This window comes from Bos indicus x Bos taurus, chromosome 28, assembly GCF_003369695.1.
Source record: "Bos indicus x Bos taurus breed Angus x Brahman F1 hybrid chromosome 28, Bos_hybrid_MaternalHap_v2.0, whole genome shotgun sequence".
NCBI lineage: Eukaryota > Metazoa > Chordata > Mammalia > Artiodactyla > Bovidae > Bos > Bos indicus x Bos taurus.
The window spans coordinates 43153768-43177565 of NC_040103.1; the positions used below are offsets into that span (position 1 = coordinate 43153768).

Consider the following 23798-nt stretch of genomic DNA (forward strand, 5'->3'; position numbering starts at 1 on the left):
TTGGTCACCCCCTTAATAGAAGATCCAAGGTAGAGGAAGTAGTCCTTTTTTGATTTTAGAAATGTCACGTTTTGAAATACAGAAAGGAATCTGAGACTGTATCATTTTCATGATTAACTGGGTTGGTGTCTAAACCTCAGAGTGTTCCCAAGCACATGTGTGTGTGTTTCTTTTATGACACAGGTCATCGAGAATGCCTCTGCTCAGAAGGACACTGCCATCAGTGCACTGTACAGCAGTCTAAACAAAGTCATCCTTTACAGCCTCTCCAAGCCCCACCAGTCCCTCTCCGAATGCCTCAGCCTCCTCAGCACCCTGGGCTTCCTTCAGGAGCACTGGGACATTCTGTTTGCCACCTATAATTCCAACGCCAGCTTCCTCATGTGTCTCATGCATTGTCTGCTGCTGCTCAGCGCAAGAAGGTTAGAGCCGCTCACCTCAAATCCCTCTATATGGTGAAGAGACCTCCAAAACCCAAAGGGACTTTATCCTAGAAATCTCAATAATGGACATTCTCACACACTGGTATTTTTTCATATCCTTGTTTCTCATGTTTGGTTCAATCCACAAACATGTACTGTCTATCTGCTTGGTTGGGTGAGAGGTCCTTGAACAGTGTAATAATACAGCAAGGTAACGTGGGCCCAGAGAAAGGGGTGCTTGGACATGAATACCCCCAGGAATTCTGGAGCACATGGCCCATAGGGAATCTAAGATGTGAACCACTGCACCCTATTTAGAAGCAGCTATATGACGTGTCGGCAGGAGAATATAAATACAAGGTTCTTGTTCAAAAATTACTAAGAATTTCAAGATTGCGACAGCAGAGCCCAGGCATGGGACCCTTCCGAGTGAGGACCGTACACAATTGTACGAGTCACAGGCCCATGAAGCTGGCCCTGGCCCCATTCCACAAGGAATGAGATTAGTGCCAAGTAAAGGCAGATTTCAATGTTTCAGGAGTCTGCAAAAAGAAATGACCAGTTCTCCTCATGGGGAAACCAAGAGAGGGTGGAGGGAGCCTGTTGGGAGCATAGATGGGATTTAATAAGATAGAAATAAAAAGACAGCTTTTTTTTTTTTTTTATAGAATGCTTCTGTAAAACATCTGTCATGGAAATTGTCATAGATGCTTGCTTTAACTTGATTAGACAAGTTTTTTTTTTTTTCTTTTTTCATGTTGATGTGTACTGAGTTTGAAGGATAATTATTTGTAACAAAGAACAATGAAATGATCCCAAAGAAACTGGAGTTCATGATGAACAATCTCTTCTCTACTAGTTATCCAGAAGGATTTGGATTGGAACCCAAGCCTAGAATGACTCCTTATCATCAAGTCTTCCTTTCTCCAAATGAAGAAGTGAGAGAAAAAAGAGGGGAAGAATTCCCAAGCTTGAGCGATGGTACATTTTATTTGTTGTTTGTTTGTGGAGGAGTAGATGGATAGTGCTAATTGCTAGGGTTGCATTTTTCATTTTTTCCCCCTAAGACAAGGGAGCAAATACTATGAAGAAGATTCTTTAAAGCCAGAAGAGGTCCTAGAACAATGTAATAATATAGCAAGGTAACGTGGTAGAGAATAAAACTGGAATGATCTTTGTATACAAGAAATAGAATGGATGGATAGATGGATGGATGGATAAAGGGAAAGTTCTGTGGAACTTCGTGAGACTAAGAACTTGGTATACTAACTAAAGGCTGAGAACTTTGCTGTAAGTTGGTTTAACTTCTGAGCTGGTCTCTTGACTTTTCTTTGGGCCACTAGATGTGGAAACGGGTATGCTATCTCACTCAAGCCAAACCTAACCATCTCTCAGCTTTCTTCTCTAGAAAATGGAAATGAAGTAAAGCAACTCATTACTTTATAAGATACTTGGCTTACTGGATTTTATTCTTGGATTTGATAGCATCAAATCAAGTTACAGGGATTGGCAGTTTGTGGGGGTGGGGGTGGGGTGGGGGAAGAAAAGGCAGCCAGATCCATGTATCTGAGAACTTTCTCCCTCTTGATCCAGAATGCCTTAGCAGACCTTCTTCTGCCACTTTAGCTGGCTGACCGTGACACTTACCTTGTGATATCTTGTGATGCCAGGTGGAAGGGATAAGGACCCTTATTTTCTGGTCCCAAAGCCAGTGCTAAAAACCTTGTGTGTTTAGAGTTTACTCTGCTGCAGTCTTAATTACAACATGAATACTTGCATTCTGGGATTTAACTAGTAGAGTGGACAGAACAATGTCCATTCTCCTGGGGTGAAAAAAACAAGCTATAGAGGCTGGTACTGAAGAGGGAGCCAAGTGACCCCAAATCAGAAGACAGGCACAGTTCAGAGTAGAAGGCTAGGCACAGAGCAGTTACAACTGGCTGGATTTGTCCATTTCCCTGCAGATCCTGGGCACGGGATGGGCAGGCAATTGGAAGTATGACCAGAGAGGACTGGCCTGGCTCCTGGGCCCCTGTGTCCATCCCCCTGAGGGGCTAACATGAAAGTCAAGGTTCGAAGGAGCTGTTTGTGGGGAGCTACTTTGTTACCTAGAGCTTACACAGGGTATCTCTCTGTTTGGTATCTAACAGGATTGGGGATGGGAGAAAGAGGCTCATTGAGCCCATCAATCATGTTTCCCAGCTCTGGACATGTGAGGCAGGCAAGACTTGGTGGTGGAGATGGGGGAGAGGCCAGGTCACAAGGATGTTGGTAGCTATTATCCTTGTCCTATGGCTCTACATACTGACAGCTTTCTGGCTGGAGCTTGCAAAGCCGAGGTGATGTTCAAGAAAGATGCACAAAAAAGGAGCATGATATGCCATCTCCTGGCTTTCTCTGGGGGAAGCACTGAGGCTGCTCTGATCATGCGATGTACTCTCTCCATTAGTTCAGCACAATATCCAGAAGACTGTACGGATTCTCTGGCAGCAGCTCGTGGCACAGAGGCGGCAGGAACTGGAGGATACCTTCAAAATCGATCTTTCTGTGAAACCTGGAGAGAGTGAAGTGAAGATTGAGGAGATCACCCCACTCTGGGAAGAGACAATGCTCAAGGCCTGGCAGCATTATCTAGGTCTCTGTCTACTTGGCTTCAGGGAACAGAACTTCTGAGTCTCAAAGAGCCAGGCTTCCCCAGAGTTCCACTCAGGGCCCAGAGCCTTTTACACCACACCTCCTCTGTCATCCCTTTGGTGGGTGGGATTTACATCACCGAAGCCTCATAAGTCTTTGCTCAAAGAACTAATGCTGCTTTGCATCTCAGATGAAAGGAAGGCCAGAGGTGCCAAGCAGGCAAGCAGACTCTAGTGAGAGGAAAGGGCCACATGTTGGAGCTCTCGCCTGGACTCTGGGACTTAGGGTTTTTGGTCCTGCCCTGATAGTCACAGATCCTGTTTGAAACCTTGTGCCAAGTCATGCAGTGACCTGGAGTCTCGGGTTTTTCAAGTTCCAAGTAAAAGTCTTCATCCCAAAGATATTAACATCTTTTGCATTCTATCAGTGACTCAACATTTTTACTCTCGTATTAGTCAATGCCATTGTAGGAATGATGTCTTAAGTTTCATTTTAAAGAGGCCATTACTCACAAGTTATGTCTCACATACTTGTTTTTAAGTTTTTCAGCATCAACAAATCATAATGATTCAAACTTTTAGGCTAGGTTGTCTCCCTTATTGGAGACAGGCCCGCTGGGCTTGTGGCCCTGGATGGCCCCTTGAGAGCCAAGCAAGCTATAGAAATCATGCGTGTCTCCGTCTTAACTTCACCTCTGATGTCTTTGCTTCTCTATCATCAGCATCTGAAAGGAAGTCACTGGCCAGTCGCTCAAACGTTGGACACCACAGCAAAGTTTCTTCATGGAGTGGCAGCTTGTCCTCAGCCATGAGGCTGATGCCTGGGCGGCAGACCAAGGACCCTGAGTGCAAAGCAGAGGTGAGCCCAGACCCCTTTGCCTTAGGAAAAAAACAGCAGACATTTGCTTCAAATACCCATGTGTCATGGCTTTTCTCTCTCTCGTCCCTGGATATGATCTGCTTCCGTGTTCTTCCAAACATTCAAGAGCAATACATGTGGCTTCCCAGTAGAGCCTACATCTAGGGGAGTCAGGTCTTAGGTTAGCTTTAGCCAGAAGTTAATATGGGCACCACTTGAGCGCCAAGAGCAGCTGTTCCTTAAGGCGTTGAAATCCAAACCAATCCTCGTGACCATTTTCTTTGAGTCAGGTGTACTGCAAGAGCCCTACCCCACAGCTCAGCAGGAGCTGAGTATGTGGGCACAGCAAAGGGGGGCAGAAGCGGTGGTGCCATTTTGGGGAGACATGGTGGTGGGTCCTCTTGACCACATGGGGATGATCCATTGGGGTTTTCTAATCCGTGTCTCTAACCAACCTAAAACTCAGCAATACCGACATGATTGTGTGTGTGTGTGTGATCGTGCATGCTGTGGTAAGGGATCTGGAGCACAGCAGGAGTTAGGGGTGTCTCTACTCCATGATGTCCGGGGCCTTAGGTGAGATCATGGGAAAACTCACTCACACATCTGAGGATTGCTGCTGGCTCTGGCCGCGACTGTTGACCAGAACACCTACACATGACTTCATCATGCGTCTTAAGCTTCCTTACTGCCTAGTGGCTGAGTTTTATATTTCCATAGTGAGGGAGAAGAAGAGAGAGAAAAATGGAGACAGGGAGAGAGAAAGGTGGAGGCCCATTGCCTTTCATTACCCAGCTTTGGAAGCCATGCAGCATCACCTCTGCAGCAGTCCTTTTTGGTCCAGACAGGCACAGAGCTCTTCCCAGGTTCATGGGGAGGGCAAAGGTTCTACCTCCTGGCAGGGAGGTGGCAAGGTTCTGCAAGAGCACATCTACTGGAAATATTGCCGAGGCTCTCCTTGGAGAACGCAGTCTGTCATATAGTCTAATGCTGGGGTCACTGACTTACCTTTAGAGGCAGAAGGTAGTCCTTTCATAGTCACAGCCTTAGGATCAAGAGACCTTGGGAAATTCACTTAACTCCTCTGAGTCATTTACCTCCTGACCTCCACAATGGGACAAATACCTGTGGGAAACTGTGAGAAGGGACTCCCCAAGGAGTGGGGTGGATTGTTGGCAGATACATTACACAGTTGGAACTCTGCCCGTATGACTTTGGAGAGCGAGGTTGACTCCATATGCTGTGTGCTCAGAGTCTGGATCCTGCTGTCACCACGAGTCTGTTGTCCACTGGGGTCGGTGCCTGATGGGGAGGGCCCCGTCACTGGATGCTGGGAGAAGAGAGGAATGAGGGGCTGCCTGCAAGTGCCCAGACCTCCTGGGGAAGGGGAGCGTCTTCTTTCCAAGCTTCAGAAACAGTAGACTTCAGGACAAGCAGAGAAAACCCAAGATGGAAAGGAAGACAGAAGATAAAATTGACCAGGCTGGCCGGGCCCGTGGTGTTCAGAGCTGAAGGCAGGCTGTGTCCTCAGTGATTGGCTTGTGGAAGACACTGCTCATTATATTTGTCTACAGACTTACTGGCTGACCGACGGAGTGAATAACAGGTTTCTGTGCCAGCTACATCACACAACTACTTTTAGTCTCATTTTATAGATGTGTGATAAAAATCTAAAAAAAAAAAAAAAATCTGCAGAGTAGAAATAGGATCTTCATTCATAGTCTCTGCACTGCTGAGCACACACTTAGACAACTCCATAACCTCTCAGAGCTTCAGTTCCTGGACTTCAAACCAGAAATGTGCTCTGCTCACACTACACAGTGTGGAAGCCCCTGGAATGTATCAGTGCTTTCGAAATAGAGCAATTTACAAAATTCCAATTTACTTTATAGCACCTGTGGCTCAGCTGCCCCAACCTTGGAAGCAGGAACACCCCTGCTTGTGCCCAAGCACTTGCTCCTCAGCAGGGCCATTTGTAGCAGCACGGGTCCAGGCCCTCTTCCCTGGGCTTTCTGAAGCTTCCAACTCCTTGACCAAGTTGATTGGTCACTGTCCCCAGGAGGATAGGTTAGTCTGGCTGGGCAGCTGGGGAAGCAACGACTGGGACAGTGGGCGTGCACATGTGTTTTATGGGAACCCCTGCACTACTGATACTGCCTCTTGCCAGGTCACTGGCACCAGCACAGCTGAGCACCTCTGAGTCCTAGGGAGGTCTGTTGAGAAACAACCCATCTGAAAGAAGCTTGAGTGGACAGCAGTGTTTGGGGCCATGTCAGTTTACAGATGACTTATATAATAGCAGTTTGTTCTTGGCTCACATGGTGAGATCTGAAAGAAAGAATATTTGAAGTTGGCTTTGTCTTTGGTGAAGGCAAACTGCTGAAGATGTCTTCTACAGCATTGAGGTCTCATTCATCCATTCGTTCACTCCACAAATTTTTATTGAGTGCTTATTCAGTACTCTGCTCTAAGTACTGAGATTACAGAAGGAAACACCAGCATATTTTCTGCTTCCAAGGAGACTGCATTCTAGTAGGTGAAGACAGACAATAAAAAGATAAATAAGTTTGTAATCTTGGGGTGCTAATTGCAATAAGGAAAAATGGAGCAGTAAGTGAGATAGGGTGAAGAGAGAGGTGCTGGGCCACTTAGATGGAGGTGGCCAGAAGTCTTCTCTGGTACGGAGGTGTGAAAGCCCAGAAATAAGGAAAGATAGGAGCCTTGTCACGCTGGGAAAGAATGGTCAGGCAGGAAGGACCACCAGGCAAAGGCACCGAGGCAGGAGTGTGTTGGAGGTCGTAGGAGAGCAAAGGCCAGTGTGGCTGGACTGCAGTGGGGGCCAGACAGCCTCAGGGTACATGTCCCTCAGCCGTTAGTACCAGGAAGGATTGTGCTTTTCCACAGCAACTTATACAAAGGAAAACTTCTGACATGGTTATGTTTTCCTCTTTCATTTTGGCACTTGGAAGCCAGAGAGGTAAGCATGGCCCAACTTGGGTAACTGCACGTGCCCAGCGGGATAAATTTTTGCAAACACATGTACAAGCACACATGCATTTACACGCACATCTTCTTGGTTGAGCCCCATTTTACCTCCAGCCTATCTTTTCTATAGCTTACTCTGTCTTGTGGAATTTTGAAAGAGAAATCACTTTTGAAACAAAGTGGACCATGCTTTAATTGAAAAAGAGTAACTGCATCTTTGCTGAGCAGCATCTCCTGCCAGTAACTCAGTCTGGGATGGGTACTGTGCCTGGCAGTGCATGGAAGGTTCTTAAAGAATGTGTGTGGAGCTGCCCCGGGCTCTCCCTTCTTTGTGTGGGAAGAAACCCGCCAGCCTGTAGAGCCCACATCCATCCCCCTCCACGCTAGATGCCTTTGTTGGTAACAGAAGGCACAACTTCTCAGGTACATACGTACGCTGTGATGCCATAGGATAAGAACACAACTATTTGCCCTGGGGTCTGTTTAATTATTTTTAAAAATTAATTTTGATTATTACAGCTGATTACACCTCAGTGAGCAATGTAATTGATATTTTCTAATGTATCCCAAGGAACATTTTGTACAACACGCATTTTGTTGTTGAAGGTTAAAGACTCCGTTATTGGTTTTTCCCTAAATATGCCCACATCATTAGTCCCTCCAGTGAGAAGGTCGCCATCTGGAAAAAGCAGCATGGAGACATTATTCAGGCACAAGTGCATGAAATTGGCGTTTCTGCGTCTTCTGTCTCTCTTCTGGAAAGAAGAGGCTTGTAATTAAAGGAGTTGGGTTTGGAGGAAACATTATTCATTCGGTGTTATTCCTCATCATGTCAGCAGCTGACGGCTCTATAGCACTGATAAATTGTTTCTTGGAGGGAGACACACAACGTCCGATTCCCGATGCCTTTTACCTAACTTCATTTTCAGTAGAAAAGGCTTGCTTCTCGGCAGGTGAGCTGAACTTTGAGGCAAGACTGATATGATAGATGGTATTTCTTCTTTTTCTCCCCCTGACCTCCATCACAGTCCCTTCTGGGACCAGAATGTGAAGTCATGGTCTTTACCAGGGTGAAGGCTGTGGGAATGAGTGTATTGGACATAAGTTGGGACCCTGGGCTCCCTTGAGGTCACCAAAGGCCAACTGAGGGTGCCCAGGAAGTCACTTTATTATGCCTCTCTCAACTTGGGGAGATCCAGAGGGCACACTCTGGCCAGCCATCCCTCTTCACAGCAGGTGACTTTGGTCACCTGCTCAGCTTCAGACTTTCTTGTTTAAGAATAGGTTGGGAAAACCCCAACAGCCAGTGTTGGTTTCCCAGTCTTGGCAGATGCACTTCGTTATGGGAAACTCGGTGAGGGGCTGACGGGCATGCTGTGTACTATCTTTACTGCTTTTCCGTGGATCCCAGATTATTCCAAAACATAAAGTATGCCATCTTCTGGTTTTTGTGTGTTTTTTTTTTTTTTAAGCATCAGCAAAGAGAAAGTGGGCACATGGAACATAGGAGCTGGAAGTCAGGTGGGAAGGGGTTGTGAGGATGAGTGGATGTGAGGAGGGGGATGGGCATGGAGGCAGATCGGGGGGCACTGGGGGTTAAGCAAGAGAATGGCATATTTCTGTTTGTACAGGTTACGTTGGAGTTTAGGGCCCTTGGGAGAAGGGACAGGCTGGGGCTGTAGCATCATTCACACAGGAGATGCTGGAGCTGCAGAGGCAGTGGCCGGAGCAGTAGAAACCAAAAAACACACAGGGAAACTGTCTAACCATGACCGGGGTTAGCAAAACAAAATGAAGTGCCACGGAAGACAGGTCCTAGCTCCAGGCCTCTTAAATCAGGCCAGGAGAATGGAGAGCACCCACGAGTGGGAGGCGTGGGAGCTGTGTGATCCAGATGTTTCCTGCGCTCTGCGGAGGAGGGGAAGGAACAAACCAGGGGACCAGCAGGTGGATGTTGGGGGCCAATTCTATCCCATAAGGAGGTGGGAGCCCCTCTGGGTGGACGCAGGCCCCTGACCTGTGTCTTGTTCAGCAAAGCATGAGCTGGATTTCACCCCAGTGTCCTCTGATGACTAACTGTACCCGTGTGGACAGATGTCCCATGCAGGGGCCACGTATACCTCAGCCGAGTAAACTTAGAAGGTTTATAGTGGAGCAGAAGGGTGGAGAAGAGCCGGGCTTGTGTCTGCCACATTTCCCTGGTTTTGGTGATAGCTGAGCAAGTTTTCAGCTGCTGTTTTCAAAGTCTTATATTAAAATGTTGACATGACCCATGGAGGAAAGCTAGGGTCCTATTAGAATTAACAGAAAAGAATGAGAACTCCCTGAAAGCCAGAGAAGGGCACACTGCAGTAGCTAAAACACCAAAGACAAATTTTTTGCAAGAATTTTAGGTCTGCCCTGGCAAGGACATGAAAGCACTAAGCATTTACTCCAAGGTCCCATGAGGTCTTCTAAAGGCTGCCCTGTGGGTGAGCCCCTGCCTACCTAGACGCACCAGAGTTTCCTGCAAAACGAGCAGTGCCCATGCCTGGGGCCTTGATGGTCTCCGAGACTGGTCGCTTGTGTGGGTAGGATGACCATGGTCCTGCTGCTAGCTACTTCCCTGAATGTGTGCCCAGATCCACTACATCCTACCCCCAGCCATGGAGCGGCCCTGCCCCTGGCGGAGGAGGAGACGCTGGCTGAGGCCAGCAATGGGGTGATAGCTCGACTAAAAGCAGTCTTGACTCAGGTCCCTAGCAAGGAAAATGACATTTGTGACCATCCACTCTGCGAATGTTACCCATTTTCCTTTTTAAAAATCACTGGAAATTTTCAATCGGATATATAAGTAGAGAAAACAAAGAATGAATCCACATGTATCTATTCACCCCTAAACTTCCACAGTTTTCAATTCCTGGCCCATCTTGTCTCTTCACTATCCCTACTTACTTTCTCCTTCTGCCCAGAATAATTTTGAAGCAACCTCCCAGACATCATATCATTTCATGTGTAAATGTATTTATTTTCTCTTTAAAGAAATCATGGTGCCCAAATTAAAACTGCAGAAAAAGAAGGAAGAGTGCAGAATGGAAAGCCTGAGTGGTCACTCTGGGAGTGATCAAGCCACTCTCGGTCTTGCTTTCTGGCATGTTTGCATTCGTCTCCTGCTGCTGAGAGATTTCAGTCTTGCTGATGCTGAAGGCACTGCGAGCCTCTGAGAACCCCGCTCCCCTGTTTCGGGAAGGAGGGTGAGGTCTGATGGGACACAGCGTTTCTGGTTTAGTGTTTTGGCTCCTTCGTGTCCAGGGCTGAACAGCCCTTGAGGGTGAAGCCTCAGATTTCACTCACCTGGGGAAATGTATTATAAGTCAGGAGCGCCCCAGTGCTGGGAAGAACTTTTTGATAATAGTGAAGAATGGGCTTCGAAATGACAGAGAAGTTAAGTGGTAGAGTCCGGGGGACCAACCAAGGAAGTCAAAAAGCAACGGTGAAATCAGAAGTTAGAATTCCCAGAGATGTTCTACTGTTAATAAATAATGTCATAGTCTGTGGGTGGGTTGGAAAAGAATTTCCAGACACAGAGTATTTCAGAAAGAGTGAGTTTATTAAGAACAAAGAGCAGAAATAAAGAGGGCGTTGCAAGCATAGCAGGTAGACCTCCTAACAGGGAGAGCCGACTGTTAGAACAGCAGACCAGCTCAAAGGAGAGCTAGCCTGTTTTTATGGCCTCAAGACAAAAAAAATTCCTGCTGGAAGGATGTCTTTAGGTGATGGGAAGGGTTTTTACCTAATATGGGGTCAGGGAGCTGGATGGTTTAGATCAGGGGGCTCATGGCAATGGTTGCTGTGGGGGTTCAGTCAGTTCCCGAGATGACCCTGGTGTGGGGCTCCGCATCTGTGTTCTCAGTACGAGGCCTTGCGCCTATGGCCTTCATATAAGGCTCCACAGACTGTAGACAAAAATCTTTAAGAGGCAGTGTGTACGTGTGCATGCTGAGTCGCTCAGTCCTGTCTGTTCTTTGCGACCTCATGGACCACAGCTCCCCAGACTCCTCTGTCCATGGGATCCTCCAGGCAAGAATACTAGAGTGGATTGCCATTTCCTATCCCAGGGAGTCTCCCTGACCCAGGAATCAAACCTATGTCTCCTGTGTCTCCTGCATTGGCAGGTGGGGTCTTTACCACTGTGACACCTAGGAAGCCTTTTAAGAGGGTGTAGGAGAGTTTAAAAATCTGAAATTCAGAAGGTCATCATGGGGACTATTTTTACTTAAACTTGTCATAAATTCAACAAGAAGTTCATGGGCAGGAGGAAAAGGACTTTTCCAGCAGATGACTGTGCCTTTAAAGAGAGATTTGGAAGCAGGAAGCCTAAATTGGGCTTCCCAGGTGGTGTAGTCATAAAGAATCTGCCTGCCAGTGCAGGAGACATAAGAGATGCGGGTTCTATCCCTGGGTTGGGAAGATTCCCTGGAGAAGGAAATGGCAACCCACTCCAGTATCCTTGCCTGGAGAATTTCACGGACAGAGGAGCCTGGTGGGCTACAGTCCGTAGCATCACAAAGAGTCAGACACAACTGAAGTGACTTAGCACAGCACAGCTTAAACTTGAGGGAAAATGAAGGCACATGAGGACTTCTGAAAGTGAAGGAGTGAGAGAACCCAGAGATTGGTGAGGTCTTGATAAAACATTCTCCCGGTGGGGCAGGAGGGCAGAAAGATAGCCCATGTCAGCACATCAGTGGAGGACTGGGCTGGAGGAACAAGCCTCTGAAACCATGGAAAAGAGGAGACCTGCAGACACAGACTTCATGAGCAATCACAATTGCTCGTAAACCCTGCAGTGCTCGGTAGGGGGAGAAGCCTTGTGAGCCAGTAATTAAATGGGACTCTGTTAGAGGATGGAGAAGGCAATGGCACCCCACTCCAGTACTCTTGCCTAGAAAATCCCATGGACAGAGGAGCCTGGTAGGCTGCAGTCCATGGGGTCGCTAAGAGTTGGATACAACTGAGCAACTTCACTTTCACTTTTCACTTTCATGCATTGGAGAAGGGAATGGCAACCCACTCCAGTGTTCTTGCCTGGAGAATCCCAGGGATGGGGGAGCCTGGTGGGCTGCCGTCTAGGGGGTCGCAGAGAGTCAGACACCACTGAAGTAACTTGGCAACAGCAGCAGCTGTTAGAGGAATAAAAGCACTCAGAAATGAATGAAACTGGGTCCAGTCCCTGGATTGGGAAGATCCCCCAGAGTAAGAAACGGCAACCCACTCCAGTATTCTTGCCTGGAAAATTCCATGAACAAAGGAGCCTGGTGGGCTACAGTCTATGGGGTCCCAAAGAGTCGGACCTGACTGCGGGACTAAGCACACAGCACATATCTTTTTTTTTTCTCTTTTTTTTAGCATATATCTTTTTAAAAAGACTTTGGAAAGTGTGTGTTGCTTCTACTGATGTGAACATTGTTCTTAGACCCTCTATTAAATGGAATCTTGGTTTTCTTAATTGTGGTGGGTAAGGCTGCCAGTGACACTTTCTCCTGATGCTTTTCCCGAGATAATTGACCCGAAAAATAATGCCACCCTCCCCAGCCTGGTCTTAGGGCTCTTCATGGCGTGTCTGGACTAGAATTCTTGCAGGAAGGACCTCTATTAAGCTCTGGCTGTGGTGGTATTCAGGGACAAGAAAGAGAAAAATGGTGAAATCCAGTATCTTGTTGCTTAAATCTCTGAAGTGTCTTATTTCACTGCATCCGAAAGTAAAGTCCATGTATAATGTATCATGGCCCTTGGTCAGGCATGCAGATATTCCCACAGCACATGCAAAATGGGGTTGCCCAGGGCAGGAAAGCATCCTGGTGATGGAGCTGGGGACACAGCACTGCAGACTCACGGAAATGCACCCGGCCAGGGCAACGTGTGTACCGTGTGTGTGTGTGTGTGTGTGTGTGTGTGTGTGTGTGTGTGTTTGAGGATTAACCCTTTAGGTTTTCTCCTAGTGGTCTGGACACTCAACCAAGACACCTCCTCTCTCAATTTCTCTTTTTGACACACACATGCACAGGCATTCATGCTTACACGTGTATATACATCCCATTCTTTTTTTAAATTTTTATTTTATTTTTAAAAATACTGTTTTATCTCACTGCACCGTGTCCTAGCCATGGCCTGGGGGACCTTTGATCTCTGTTGCACATGCAGGTTCTTAGTTGCAGTATGCAAACTCTTAGTTGCGGCATGTGGGATCTACTTCCCCAGCCAGGGATTGAACCCAGGCCCCATGCATTGGGCGCTCAGAGTCTTAACCACTGGACCGCCAGGGAAGTCCCCACATGACCCATTCTTAAAACAATAGATGGTAGAGCCCACAGGAAGGATATGTTGTGAAACAGAAGCTCCATACCACAACTGGCCACAGACTTAGGTCCCAACAACAGGGGGTTTGAAACAGCAGTCCCGTCACCAATACGTAGGATCCAGAATGAGGGGGAGGCACAGAGTGGGGCTGATGGAAGCAGTGGCTTTTCTTCTCTCATTTTAAGAGAAGCTGAAATATTACCAGGCTATCACAAGTCCTTGTTACAGGAGTTTGAAAAATAGAAGTAAATGAACAAAGCAAACACTGATACCTTTAATGATGTTTCTTTACCAAGTGCATCATTTGCGAGACAGCTTTATCTTCATAATAGAAGGATAATTAACATCACTAATTATCTAATTAAGTTCATTAAGCATCCGCCAACAGTGCACCGTGAAGCTGACATTATGTTCTACTGTCAACAAATGCTTTTGATTTCTTAGGAAGTAATTAAAATGTAAATTAGCATGTGATTATATGCACAGGGGAAGTTTTGAATCAGATATTCATTTCAAAACTGCTTAGAGCAACATAGTTTTTAGGGTTTTTATTTTCATCAGTAAAGCAGACACTTTGCTATTAATGGTATATATTAAAGTTGCCATTTGTTCAATGTTTGACTCATTGCGAGATTACAGTGCTGTATGCAGAGCGTTTAGTTGATACATTTGCTACTGCGTTTCGTGCTTTTGTGAATATTTGATCATTTTATTTAGTGTGTGTGTTTGTAACCTTTGTGTTTAACAATATCGCAACTGATTTTTTTTTTTCCTGGAAACTTTCTGTTACTTAAATTCTCTGGCTGAGCTTGCCCTTTAAAGGCATTTTAGGTCAACTCTTTCGATGTACTTTTTCCATTTGGAGAATAATCAATGACTTGCTCAGAGCATGTGTCCCTACGCGCACAGGGCAAAGGGGAGTTGCCCCAATCAGACGTGTGGTCTGGACTTCTTGGTTGCAGATTCACATTGTTCTGCTTTCTCAGGGCAGCCCCTTGGTTTCTGATGAAATGGACCTGTGGTTGTGCTGAATACGGTAACCTTGTTGAATTAGGACCTTTCCTGAAACATCACAGTCTCTAGACATTTGCTGGAAAAGCGGCTCCCAAGATAGAAGCCACCTTGCCCAAAGCCCCAGAGCTTCCCTCCTTCAAATGATCCTGAAGGAAGCCTAGAATTCCCATGCTTTACTAAAGCTTACAGTTTACTGTGAGCTCTCAGCGCCCATCATACCACGATCGTCGTCTTCTCCCATGAAGACCCTGGGCCGTCTTAGCATCTAGCTGATGTCATCCATTCAGGGAGGAGGAGAAGTCTCTTAGGATACTGAACCTCTTACATTACTTCCTGGATAATTTTTTCCAGGGATGGATTTAGGTGGTGATAGATCCAGGCCCCTCAGTTATGTAGGTACAAGATTTCAGATGAATGCAGACAGAAATACAGAGGCCTAAGACAGACTGCCTCTTGTCCTCTTGAGAGGATCAGCGTCAGAGCTTGGCCACGAGTAGAGCCCGATGAACTGCTAGCTAGTCATCCCTGTGGGTGCTGATATCCCTGGAGTCCAAGCAGAGAGAGGCTGGTGTCCTGGGGCCTGGGGTGGGACAGACATCATCGTGCAGTGACTGGCAGTGGATTGAGGCCAGCCAGACTACAGTGACACCACGCTGAGAAACTCACTGGCACGGGGCCAGGGATCCACATAGGGATGGGCACTACTGGGATTGATCCCCAAGCTCTGCTGATAAGCCGTGAGCTGTGGTGTAGTCTATGTTGGCCTGGGAGAAGGGCACCATCTTTCCAGAGAGGGTTTCTTTTTCCTATTCATGCAAAGGACAGTGGCTAGGCTAGCAGAGACCCTGACCTGACTAGGGGATCCTTCTGCTAAAATTGCTCGATGGTGACCTTCTCCTAACATGTAGCAAGTACCCACCTCAACTAGCACATAGAATTTCTCTATCAGTGTTATCAACGGTTTACTCTTAAAACTTAATGTGGTCTGCTATATCATGACTTACTAAGAATGCAAAGGCCACAGAATAAAAGAATATTTAGTACTGACAATAACTTACTTGGTCCCATGGCTGGCTCATGGTCCTGCCTCCCGCTGGTCACTGTAACTGGCAGTAAGGAATGGCTCCACCACCATGCTGCACAGAAGTGGAGCACATCAAATGCAGTCAACACTGCATATGTCAATACTATCATATGTAGTTCAACAGCACGTGGATTTATTGAAGATATACTAGTCCTCACTAGGAATATAGAGATGAATAACACAGGACCTTACGTTTAACAAATCCTTGAAGTCCAGGTATTTATCTCCCTAGCTAGATTATATCTAAGAAGAATTACAGTAGATGCGTTTCTGAAAAAAAATGTAGATAGGTCAATATTTTATAAATAGATCTGAAATTTGCTTAGGAATTTGGCAACTTGAAAAATCCTGGGTTGAATTCTTTTGAAAACTAAATTCAGTCCTTTACTTTGGAGGATAATTATACCTAAGAATCTATTTTGAGGTTCAGTTTTTACAGATTAGATTTCCTAATGTGAGGTATGCTGGCATTCCAAAAACTTATGTTGTGGTTGGGGTGGGGTAACATCATTACAGGAAAGGCTTTCAACTTTTAAAAATAATGATTTTGGCTGGGGAAAGCACATCTTTTGATTATTTATTCCTCTAAATTTGAATATGTAGAACTTAAACGTATTCATTGGTGTGGAATGCTTCAGCGTTCATAAGACAGAAATGTCCCAAACTATATAAATGATAAAAAACGGCAGATGGTCGTGGGGTGGAGAATCAGTCTGGGGCCCTCCGAGGCTCTGCTGCCATCACAGCCGCCAGCCCCTCAGTCCCAGCTCGGCCGCGAGGCGCCTGCTGCGTGAGTTACAGCCGCCTTCTCGCCCTGGGACCCATCTATTATGAGAAACCATTTTGGTTAATTAAAAAAGTCTTTCAAAGTCTCAGAACAGGAAGTTCTGAAATTTTCTTCTCATCCCTGTTGTCCATGGGGGTTGGTGCAAACTTGGCTCCAGGCCTGTCATGGAAGGAAATGGGCCTGGACGTGGAGAAGGGAGTGGGGACAGCCAGAGAGCGTGGAGTCCAGGCCTGGGAGGTCTCTCAGGCGTTCTTGGATGCTAAAGTATCTACTGGTTTGATTAGGAGTGATAGGAGGAACAGCTGAGCTTGAGCATCAGACGGATTCTTGCAAATGGTTCCTGACTCACAGACGTCTTTGTCTGGGATCTGGTGTGTGGGCTAGGGGCAGACTCGTGAATGCCATAGGTTGTAAGTGATAATAAAGCTGAGAGGGAAGGGTAGCTGTTGAACACCTGGGGAATGAAAACTCCCGAAAAGGACTCGGCTAGTGCCAAGGCTTGATGGTGGGCATGAGTTCATGTGTTTGAGAACAGAGGGAGGTCAGTGCAAGTGGATCACAGACTGAATGTGGAGTGGTCCAGGAAGAGGGCGGGAGGGGCCAGCTGTCAAGGGTCATGTCAGTTTTCTAGGCGTCACAAAAGCATCTGTGTCTGTGACTCCATCCGCACATGCATCTCCACCGCCGTCTCTCATCTACTGAACACTCAGCTGTGATCTGGACCTTCCCTCCTTCAACCTTCCATGCACATTCATGGCTCTTCTACCGTATCCCAGGACACTGGCTTAAGGCCAAAGGATACTGACAGTAAAAAGTGTGTCCCTGACCCTCTAGGTAGGTGAAATAATTACAATGTTAACAAGCTGAAGTTGAGCTGAGACTTGGAGGAGGAGGAGGAGGATGAAAAGGAGGAAGAAGGATGTGAAGGAAGCTCAGTGGTGACAGAGGGGCCCCTCCAGATGCAAAGGAACTGTCGTGGGTCAGCTGTTGCCTTTGTATTATTACTGGAGTATCATATCCTGTTTATGTTGATCCCGTGTATGTGTTTATTTATATTCTGACTCAATCCCCAGAGGATTTATGGTATATAATGTGATACATGCAATAAAATGAGGAAATGAGATCAGGAAAAATAAAACTCAAAGAAGAAAGTCAATTCCTAGGGAATTAAGATCATAAATCCATAGTCCATAACGGCTTACAGTCAAACATCTACAGCATGCCTGAGCTTTCTGGCTGTTATTGTGGAGTGGGAGGCAAGATAGTTTATATATTTATTCCTCACCTGTCAATTATGCTTCTGCCAAGGAGCAGAGAACAGGGACATAGGGAAAACAAAGCTGGTCCCTCCCAGAAGCCTACTGTGCCCCATCACACCGTCATGGCACCCTCATTGTGAGCTCTTAAAGATCAGGTCTCATCATGTCATGTTCCTGATTAAAAGCCATCATTTGTTCCTACACTGTCCAGAGGAAGCCTCAGACCCATGACCACAGTGCAAGAAGCCTGATCCTCACTGTTTTTCTGAGTTTCCTTCCTGTGACAATCTTGCACACTTCCACATTTTATCATAATGCACCCTGTCTTCTCCCATCTCTACACTTGGGCAAATGTCATCCCATCTGCTTGGAGGAGCCTGCCCCTTCCATTGGACCAATTCCTTCCCCTGTGCTTTAAAATCGCTGTCCCTCCTGAAAGCCCTTTCCAGCCTGGCCATGACCCGTGTGGCCACAGTTATCTATTTTTCACTCACAATGGCTGCATCTATGCAGGACCAGCCTAAGGGAGAGGGAAGGGCTGGTGTTGGTTATGTTACCTGTGAGTCATGTGCGGCCAGCACATGACTGGCAAGTCCCGGTGTGGTTCCCCAAGAGAGCCACGGTGAGCGGATATGTCAGTCGATAACAGCAACCTCAATTTCACTGTGTCCAGGGGGAAAGTGTTTCCATGGGTGGCAGTCTCCCAGGGTAGATTCTCACATTCATCTCTCACTCAGACCCTAAGTCACTCACAATTCCTAAGCTTCTGCTTCTGCCCAAGATGGTTTGGGTCTCCATGAGCCTCACCTCTGAGGACGAAGATGACAGAAACTTGCGAAGACCTGGCAGAGTTCAGGAAATGTCAGCCTGCTGACGCTTCTCATCTGTCTGAGTCTTACAGAGCCTCTGATGCCCAAGGAAGAGACAAAGAAAAGGGAAGGTGGCTTTCTTGAAAAGACCCAGTGCCTGCAATTCCAAAGCTTTTGTCTTTTGCTACACAGGAGTTTTTTTTTTTTTTTTTTAAGTAGTCAGTCTCCACGTACTCATGATGATTGAATTTAATAAAAACATCACAGTTCAAAAAAGACAAATTAGAAACCTCCATTCATCTCAGAAATTAATATGTGAGTGAATTTAACAAGAGATGAATTGCGCTGTGGTGATCTGGTCCCTCTTCACCCACTCTGAGCACCAGTTGTTTGTCGTTATTGCTGGAAATGTGATTATTACTCTGGTATGGCTCGACATTTATTAAGAATCCAGGGGCTTTGTCTCCAGAGTAGAGAAAAGTGCAATTATCTGGGCATTTGGAGGAAAAAGCATTTTCTGGCCTGAGTCATCCAAGTAACCTTCCTCCGCAGACACCTTGACCACAGCTTGCTGCAGACCCAGGCCATTCTGTCCCTTGGTTCCTATTTGCCTCTTTCATAACCAACTGCTAATGCTCGGCAGATGCACATGTAGGTGTTATACAGGACTTGCCAACAAACAGGGAAAGCAGTCCATTGTTTTCTCATTAACTGCTTCTGTCATCTAACTAAAAGCAGGTTTCCACCAAGAACTTATTTTTGAAGGCAGATGATATATCAGCCTTTATGTAGAGAAGGGATAACAGAAAAGTTACATAGGCAATCTGTTTATTGAACATTTCACAACCAGGAAAATACAGAATTTCAGACGGGTTTAAACGTGGCGGTGGGAGTGAGTGCCAGAGCTGCCCCGCTCCTGACTCTTGTTCTTTGCAGATCTGGATGTCTTGTCACTGGCCCTCCTGGGTCTCATTAATCCTGACCATGAGGAGTGTTTCACTCCAGGCGGGAAGCGACCAGCTGCAGAGAATTTGTCTCAGAAAAGTGACAAATCTCATGAGCTTCATTTCAGTCTCGCAAACTTTTACCTATTGCTGTCTCCATCTGCCAGGCCACTGGGGACAGAGACGGACAATGTCCTTGGAAAGTTTATTCCAGTGGGGATTCAGGTGAGGAACCCAGTCACTGTGACATGGAGCAACAGCCTCTGCAGGGTTTACCACTCTGCGTGGGGCCCTCAGGGGGTGTACTAGGAACGAGAAGAGTATTCCTGATAGTTACTGGCTATACCATAAGAACAAAGGACTTACACAGACACAGTTTCCTTGGTTGCTCACTGCCACCCAGCTGCTGGCACTGTTAATCCAACCCCTCAGCCTGTACCAGTGGAGGAGAGGTGACCAATGAGTGACCAACACGGCCAATGAGAACATGGGCCCTATGGTGGAGGAAGCCTCTTCCAAATCCACAGTTCACGCTTGGCAGGATGAAGGGGAGGGAGATCGCCTGAGTTTAGCTTGAGCCTGTCACTTGTTTCTCTGGCCAGAAAAAGGAATCTGGATTTGACACTAAAATCAAACAGTGTGGTTATTGCTTTTCCTTTATGGATCATTAGTGCATATTTAGAAATCTTAAACAATTATAAAAACAACTGCCTGCGGTGGAATCATGTTATATGGAGTTAAGTTTTAAAGCCTCTTAATAAAATGAAAATCAAGTTGGCAAAGATACTGCTCAAAGTCCCTTCGATTATTGATAGAGAATAATAGCATTTGTGGCTTGGTGTATTCTGTGCCACCCTTTTGCACATCCGTCAGCAACTTTCCCGCCATTTGGGGAATGAATTACTATTTCTCTGTTAAAGTGTCTGGCGAAGTGATTGGCTTGTGCAGTCTGGGGGGAACAAGACTTACCAAAATTATTTATCTTCAAGCACGAGAGTTATACTCATTACAATGAATTGTTTACATTCAAGAAATATGTGGAACCATGTCCAACTGAGAAAACAGACTCATCTATTCCATCTCAGTTTCATCATGGGACTTAGGTGGCAGGGTTGTGAGAATTCCACTGTATTTTTAATACATTTTTTATTTTGGAATACTTTCCATGTACTTTTCGTATTTATATTCAACACCTCCCTATATCCTTCGCCCAATTTCCCCTGTTGTTCCTGTTGTACATTATCATAGCACATTAATCAACTGGTACATTGGTACATTACGGGTAATGAATCTCTAGTCATATTTGGCTTTCACCAGTTTTCCCGCTAATCCGAGAATCAGTGCAAGGCACCACACTGCATTTGGTTGTCACGCCTTCTTAGTTTCCTCTGGACGCTGACAATTTCTCAGACTTCAGTTATTTTTATGACCTTGACAGTTTGGAGCAGTACTGGTCAGATATTTTGTAGAATGTACTTCAAAGTGGGTCTGTTAAACATTCTTCTCATAATTATCCTGAGGTTATGAATTTTTGGAAGGAAGACCACAGAGGAGACACGTCCTTCTCATCATACCGTATCGGGTCAGGGGTGCCTGACACCCACACAGTATCATCACTGGTGATGTCAGCTCTCATCACATGGTCACGATGGGGTCTGCCAGATTTCTCCACTGTAAAGTTACTATTTTCCCTTCCATCCTCTATTCTTTGGCAGCAAGTTGTTAAGACAAGCCCATTCTTAAGGCAATTAAGCTCTGCCTCCTGACAAGGGAAATATCTATACACATTATTCTAAATTCTTCTGTTTGAAAGGTTTGTCTCTTTCCCCCCTAATTAATTTATTCAATCTTTTATTTATATCTGTAGAGACTCATCCATATTTATTTTACAATTTGGGTTATAATCCACCAAGCTTGTTATTTATTTTGTTGCTCAAATTGTTTGAGCTTTTTGCTCATAACATTTAATTGATCTCACACTTGCTTTCACTTAGCTCTCTGATCTTTTTTCACTGATCACAAATACGTTTCAATGCAATTCTACTATAACCCTTCCTATATATTTCGTGTGTATTATTCAGGAAAAGTTACATTACAGTAACAAACACTCCCAAAACTGACTGCCTTAAAATAGCAAAGGTTTACTTCTCACGTGTGCCACACTGTGAGTTGTCATGAGTCTCCTGTGCCTTAACCTCACCCAGTGACACCAGCTCAGGGAGCAATCATTTAGAACTTTGAGCACTGCTGTGACAGTTGAAAAAGAGCTTAGCAAATTGAGCCTGAGCCCCTAAAGTTTCACCCTCCTCCCTGGCCTCACCTGGCTCAAAGGTGGCAGGAAAAGCAGTTACGCCATGTATCTGCAGGAGGAAAGAACTCGAAATATTTAGCGAAGAGCACGAATGATCCGCACCCTGTGTTTTCTTTCAGTTTCCTTTTCCACACAAATCCAAACACATTTAATTGTTGTTAGCACATTGTTTTCTAACTTCATTTTTAAAAATCTTGATATATCAAAAATCTGGTTCCATATCATCAGAACTTAGTTGACACCAGGGCTGCAATGAATGGTTGTATGGGTTGTGCACAAAGGCACATGGCCAGAGTGGCAAAAGGAAGCTGAAACCCAGCCTTTGTCCCACTGTTCAGCGTAGCCGTGCAGTTCCGGGACAGCGTCTGCTCAAAGGGGACACGCGGTGCTGTGTGGACTAGTGGTGACCTGAGTGGGTGTAGTTTGTGGTGACTGCGTGATACCTGACACGAAGGATGAGCCATCCCCTCCTCGTGCTGATACTTGGATTGTTTTATTTTGCGCTGCTATAAACAGGATGGTGGAAAACGTTGTTTAGTGACTATCTGTGCATTTATTTTAGGGTTTCCTTGGAGTAAGTAACTAGCACTGAAAATGGTGAGTCGGAGGATGAAAATGACATGCATATATGTCAACACAGGTAGATACACTGGCATTTCTCACCACTGAGTTCAGTCCCAGACCATGCCATACTTGGCTGGAGAGGCCAGGGCTTACAACTCTGATCGTGGTACTAAGTTTCTGAGCAGGATCTGAGGGGTTGCGTTTAGATACTGGCTTTTCTCTTTTCTGGCTAGGCTATACAGCTGTGATTACAGGGCTAATGATGCTTTAAACAAACAATATAATGACTGTCATCAGTGACAGCAGGAATTTCCTATGGGAGAGCGTGAACAGGAGGGTCACCAGCAGCTGGCCAGCCCCAGGGGTGCTCCTGGCAAAGGTGGGTACCACGAAGCTGAGGTCGGCTCACTTACAGGTGACCTTCCAGATAGGCTGTGCCTTGGTTTCCGTTCCAAGGTCTGATCTGTATCCTGTAGCCAAACCCTGCCCTAAGGAGGCACTGGGACAGCAAGGCACAGGCTCTTTAAACCAGACCTACTTTGCCTTTCAAATCTCCGAACAGCCCTCTGAGGCCCTTGGTTCTACTTCAAAGGTTCTCAAACTCTTTAATACACAGGCAGTTGCTAAGCAAAGGCTATTTTGCTCCAATAAGCAATGCAGAGCTCTGCTCTAAATATGTCCCCCATCGATGTGTCATATTCACTGCTGCCCAGGCAGATGAGCTTCTGCCCTTGAACCAACCCAGATCGTCCTCCTCCTGTCTCCACATCCTGAGCGTGACAACTTTCCAGGGCATGAAAGTTCTTAGAAATCACTAGCAAAGCAATAATTTGTTTAGTGCTGTGGTGACATGCAAGGTGGAAGCCGTGCGGGAGAAAGTCTTGTGGTGGCCTAAGTCATCTTCTGGTGCTGCCAGCTCCTGCATTGCTGGGGTCCCCTGTCCTCAGCTTCCTCTTCTGTAAAATGGGAATCATCATCATATAGATTTGTCAGGTGGCTAAATATTAAATGTGGTAATGCATATGGAAACTCCTTTGTCAAGTGCTATGGGCACATTAGTTATTGGATGGAATGCTGAGAGAGCAGACCAAAGGATAACAAATATCTGGGCTACCGACACTCCTATATACACCATTCAGGTGCCCTTGGTCAGGTCCCTCTCCCATCCTCCTAATCCACTATTCCAAGCCTTCACCTGCTCACTGCTCAAGGGAAGCAGAGCCAGCTTTTCCTCTACTTCTTCAGTGAGATAGCACATTCCTGTTTGACAAAAGCTGCTCTGCGTCCAAGTTCCCCCAAGAGTTCTGTTCTCCTGCTGCACATCTTCAAAGTATCATATTAGGAAAAAGACTGGGCTTTTGCCTTAAATGTAAAATTAGTCAAATTTGTCAGCATTTTATGTCATTTGCAGTGCTCATAATGATTATTACTTATAAATGTGCATAAACATGTAACAGCAATATTAAGGAAAATTTTGTAAACAAAAAAAGAGAGAAAGAAAGAAATCACCCTATTCCCACTACTCCAAAACATTAACTGGGGTTTTAAAATTATATTGTTTTCATAGTTTTGAGTCTTTGTTGATAAACACTTTTCTATTTTATTGAACTATGAGACACATAGAAAAAAGTGTTCAAGTCACAAATATACAGATTTAAGCATTTTCATGGACTGAACTTGTGACCACTGCCCAGCTTAAAGAATACAACATTAATGGCTCTCCAGAAGCACCCCCAGCTTCAGGCCCCATTCTAGTCTCTAGCACCTTCTACCCTCACAGTAGACAAT

General features: G+C 45.8%; 1 protein-coding gene across 2 annotated transcripts in view; it reads left to right on the forward strand.

Moving 5' to 3' along the window:
• WDFY4 (WDFY family member 4) overlaps nucleotides 1-23798 on the forward strand; it is a 248503-nt gene that overhangs the window by 125351 nt on the left and 99354 nt on the right. For both annotated transcript variants that reach the window (XM_027530472.1, XM_027530473.1), the window contains 4 exons: nucleotides 184-422; nucleotides 1282-1403; nucleotides 2872-3057; nucleotides 3778-3914. In XM_027530472.1, coding sequence (XP_027386273.1) covers nucleotides 184-422; nucleotides 1282-1403; nucleotides 2872-3057; nucleotides 3778-3914 — 684 coding nt within the window. The remainder of the gene's footprint in view (nucleotides 1-183; nucleotides 423-1281; nucleotides 1404-2871; nucleotides 3058-3777; nucleotides 3915-23798) is intronic.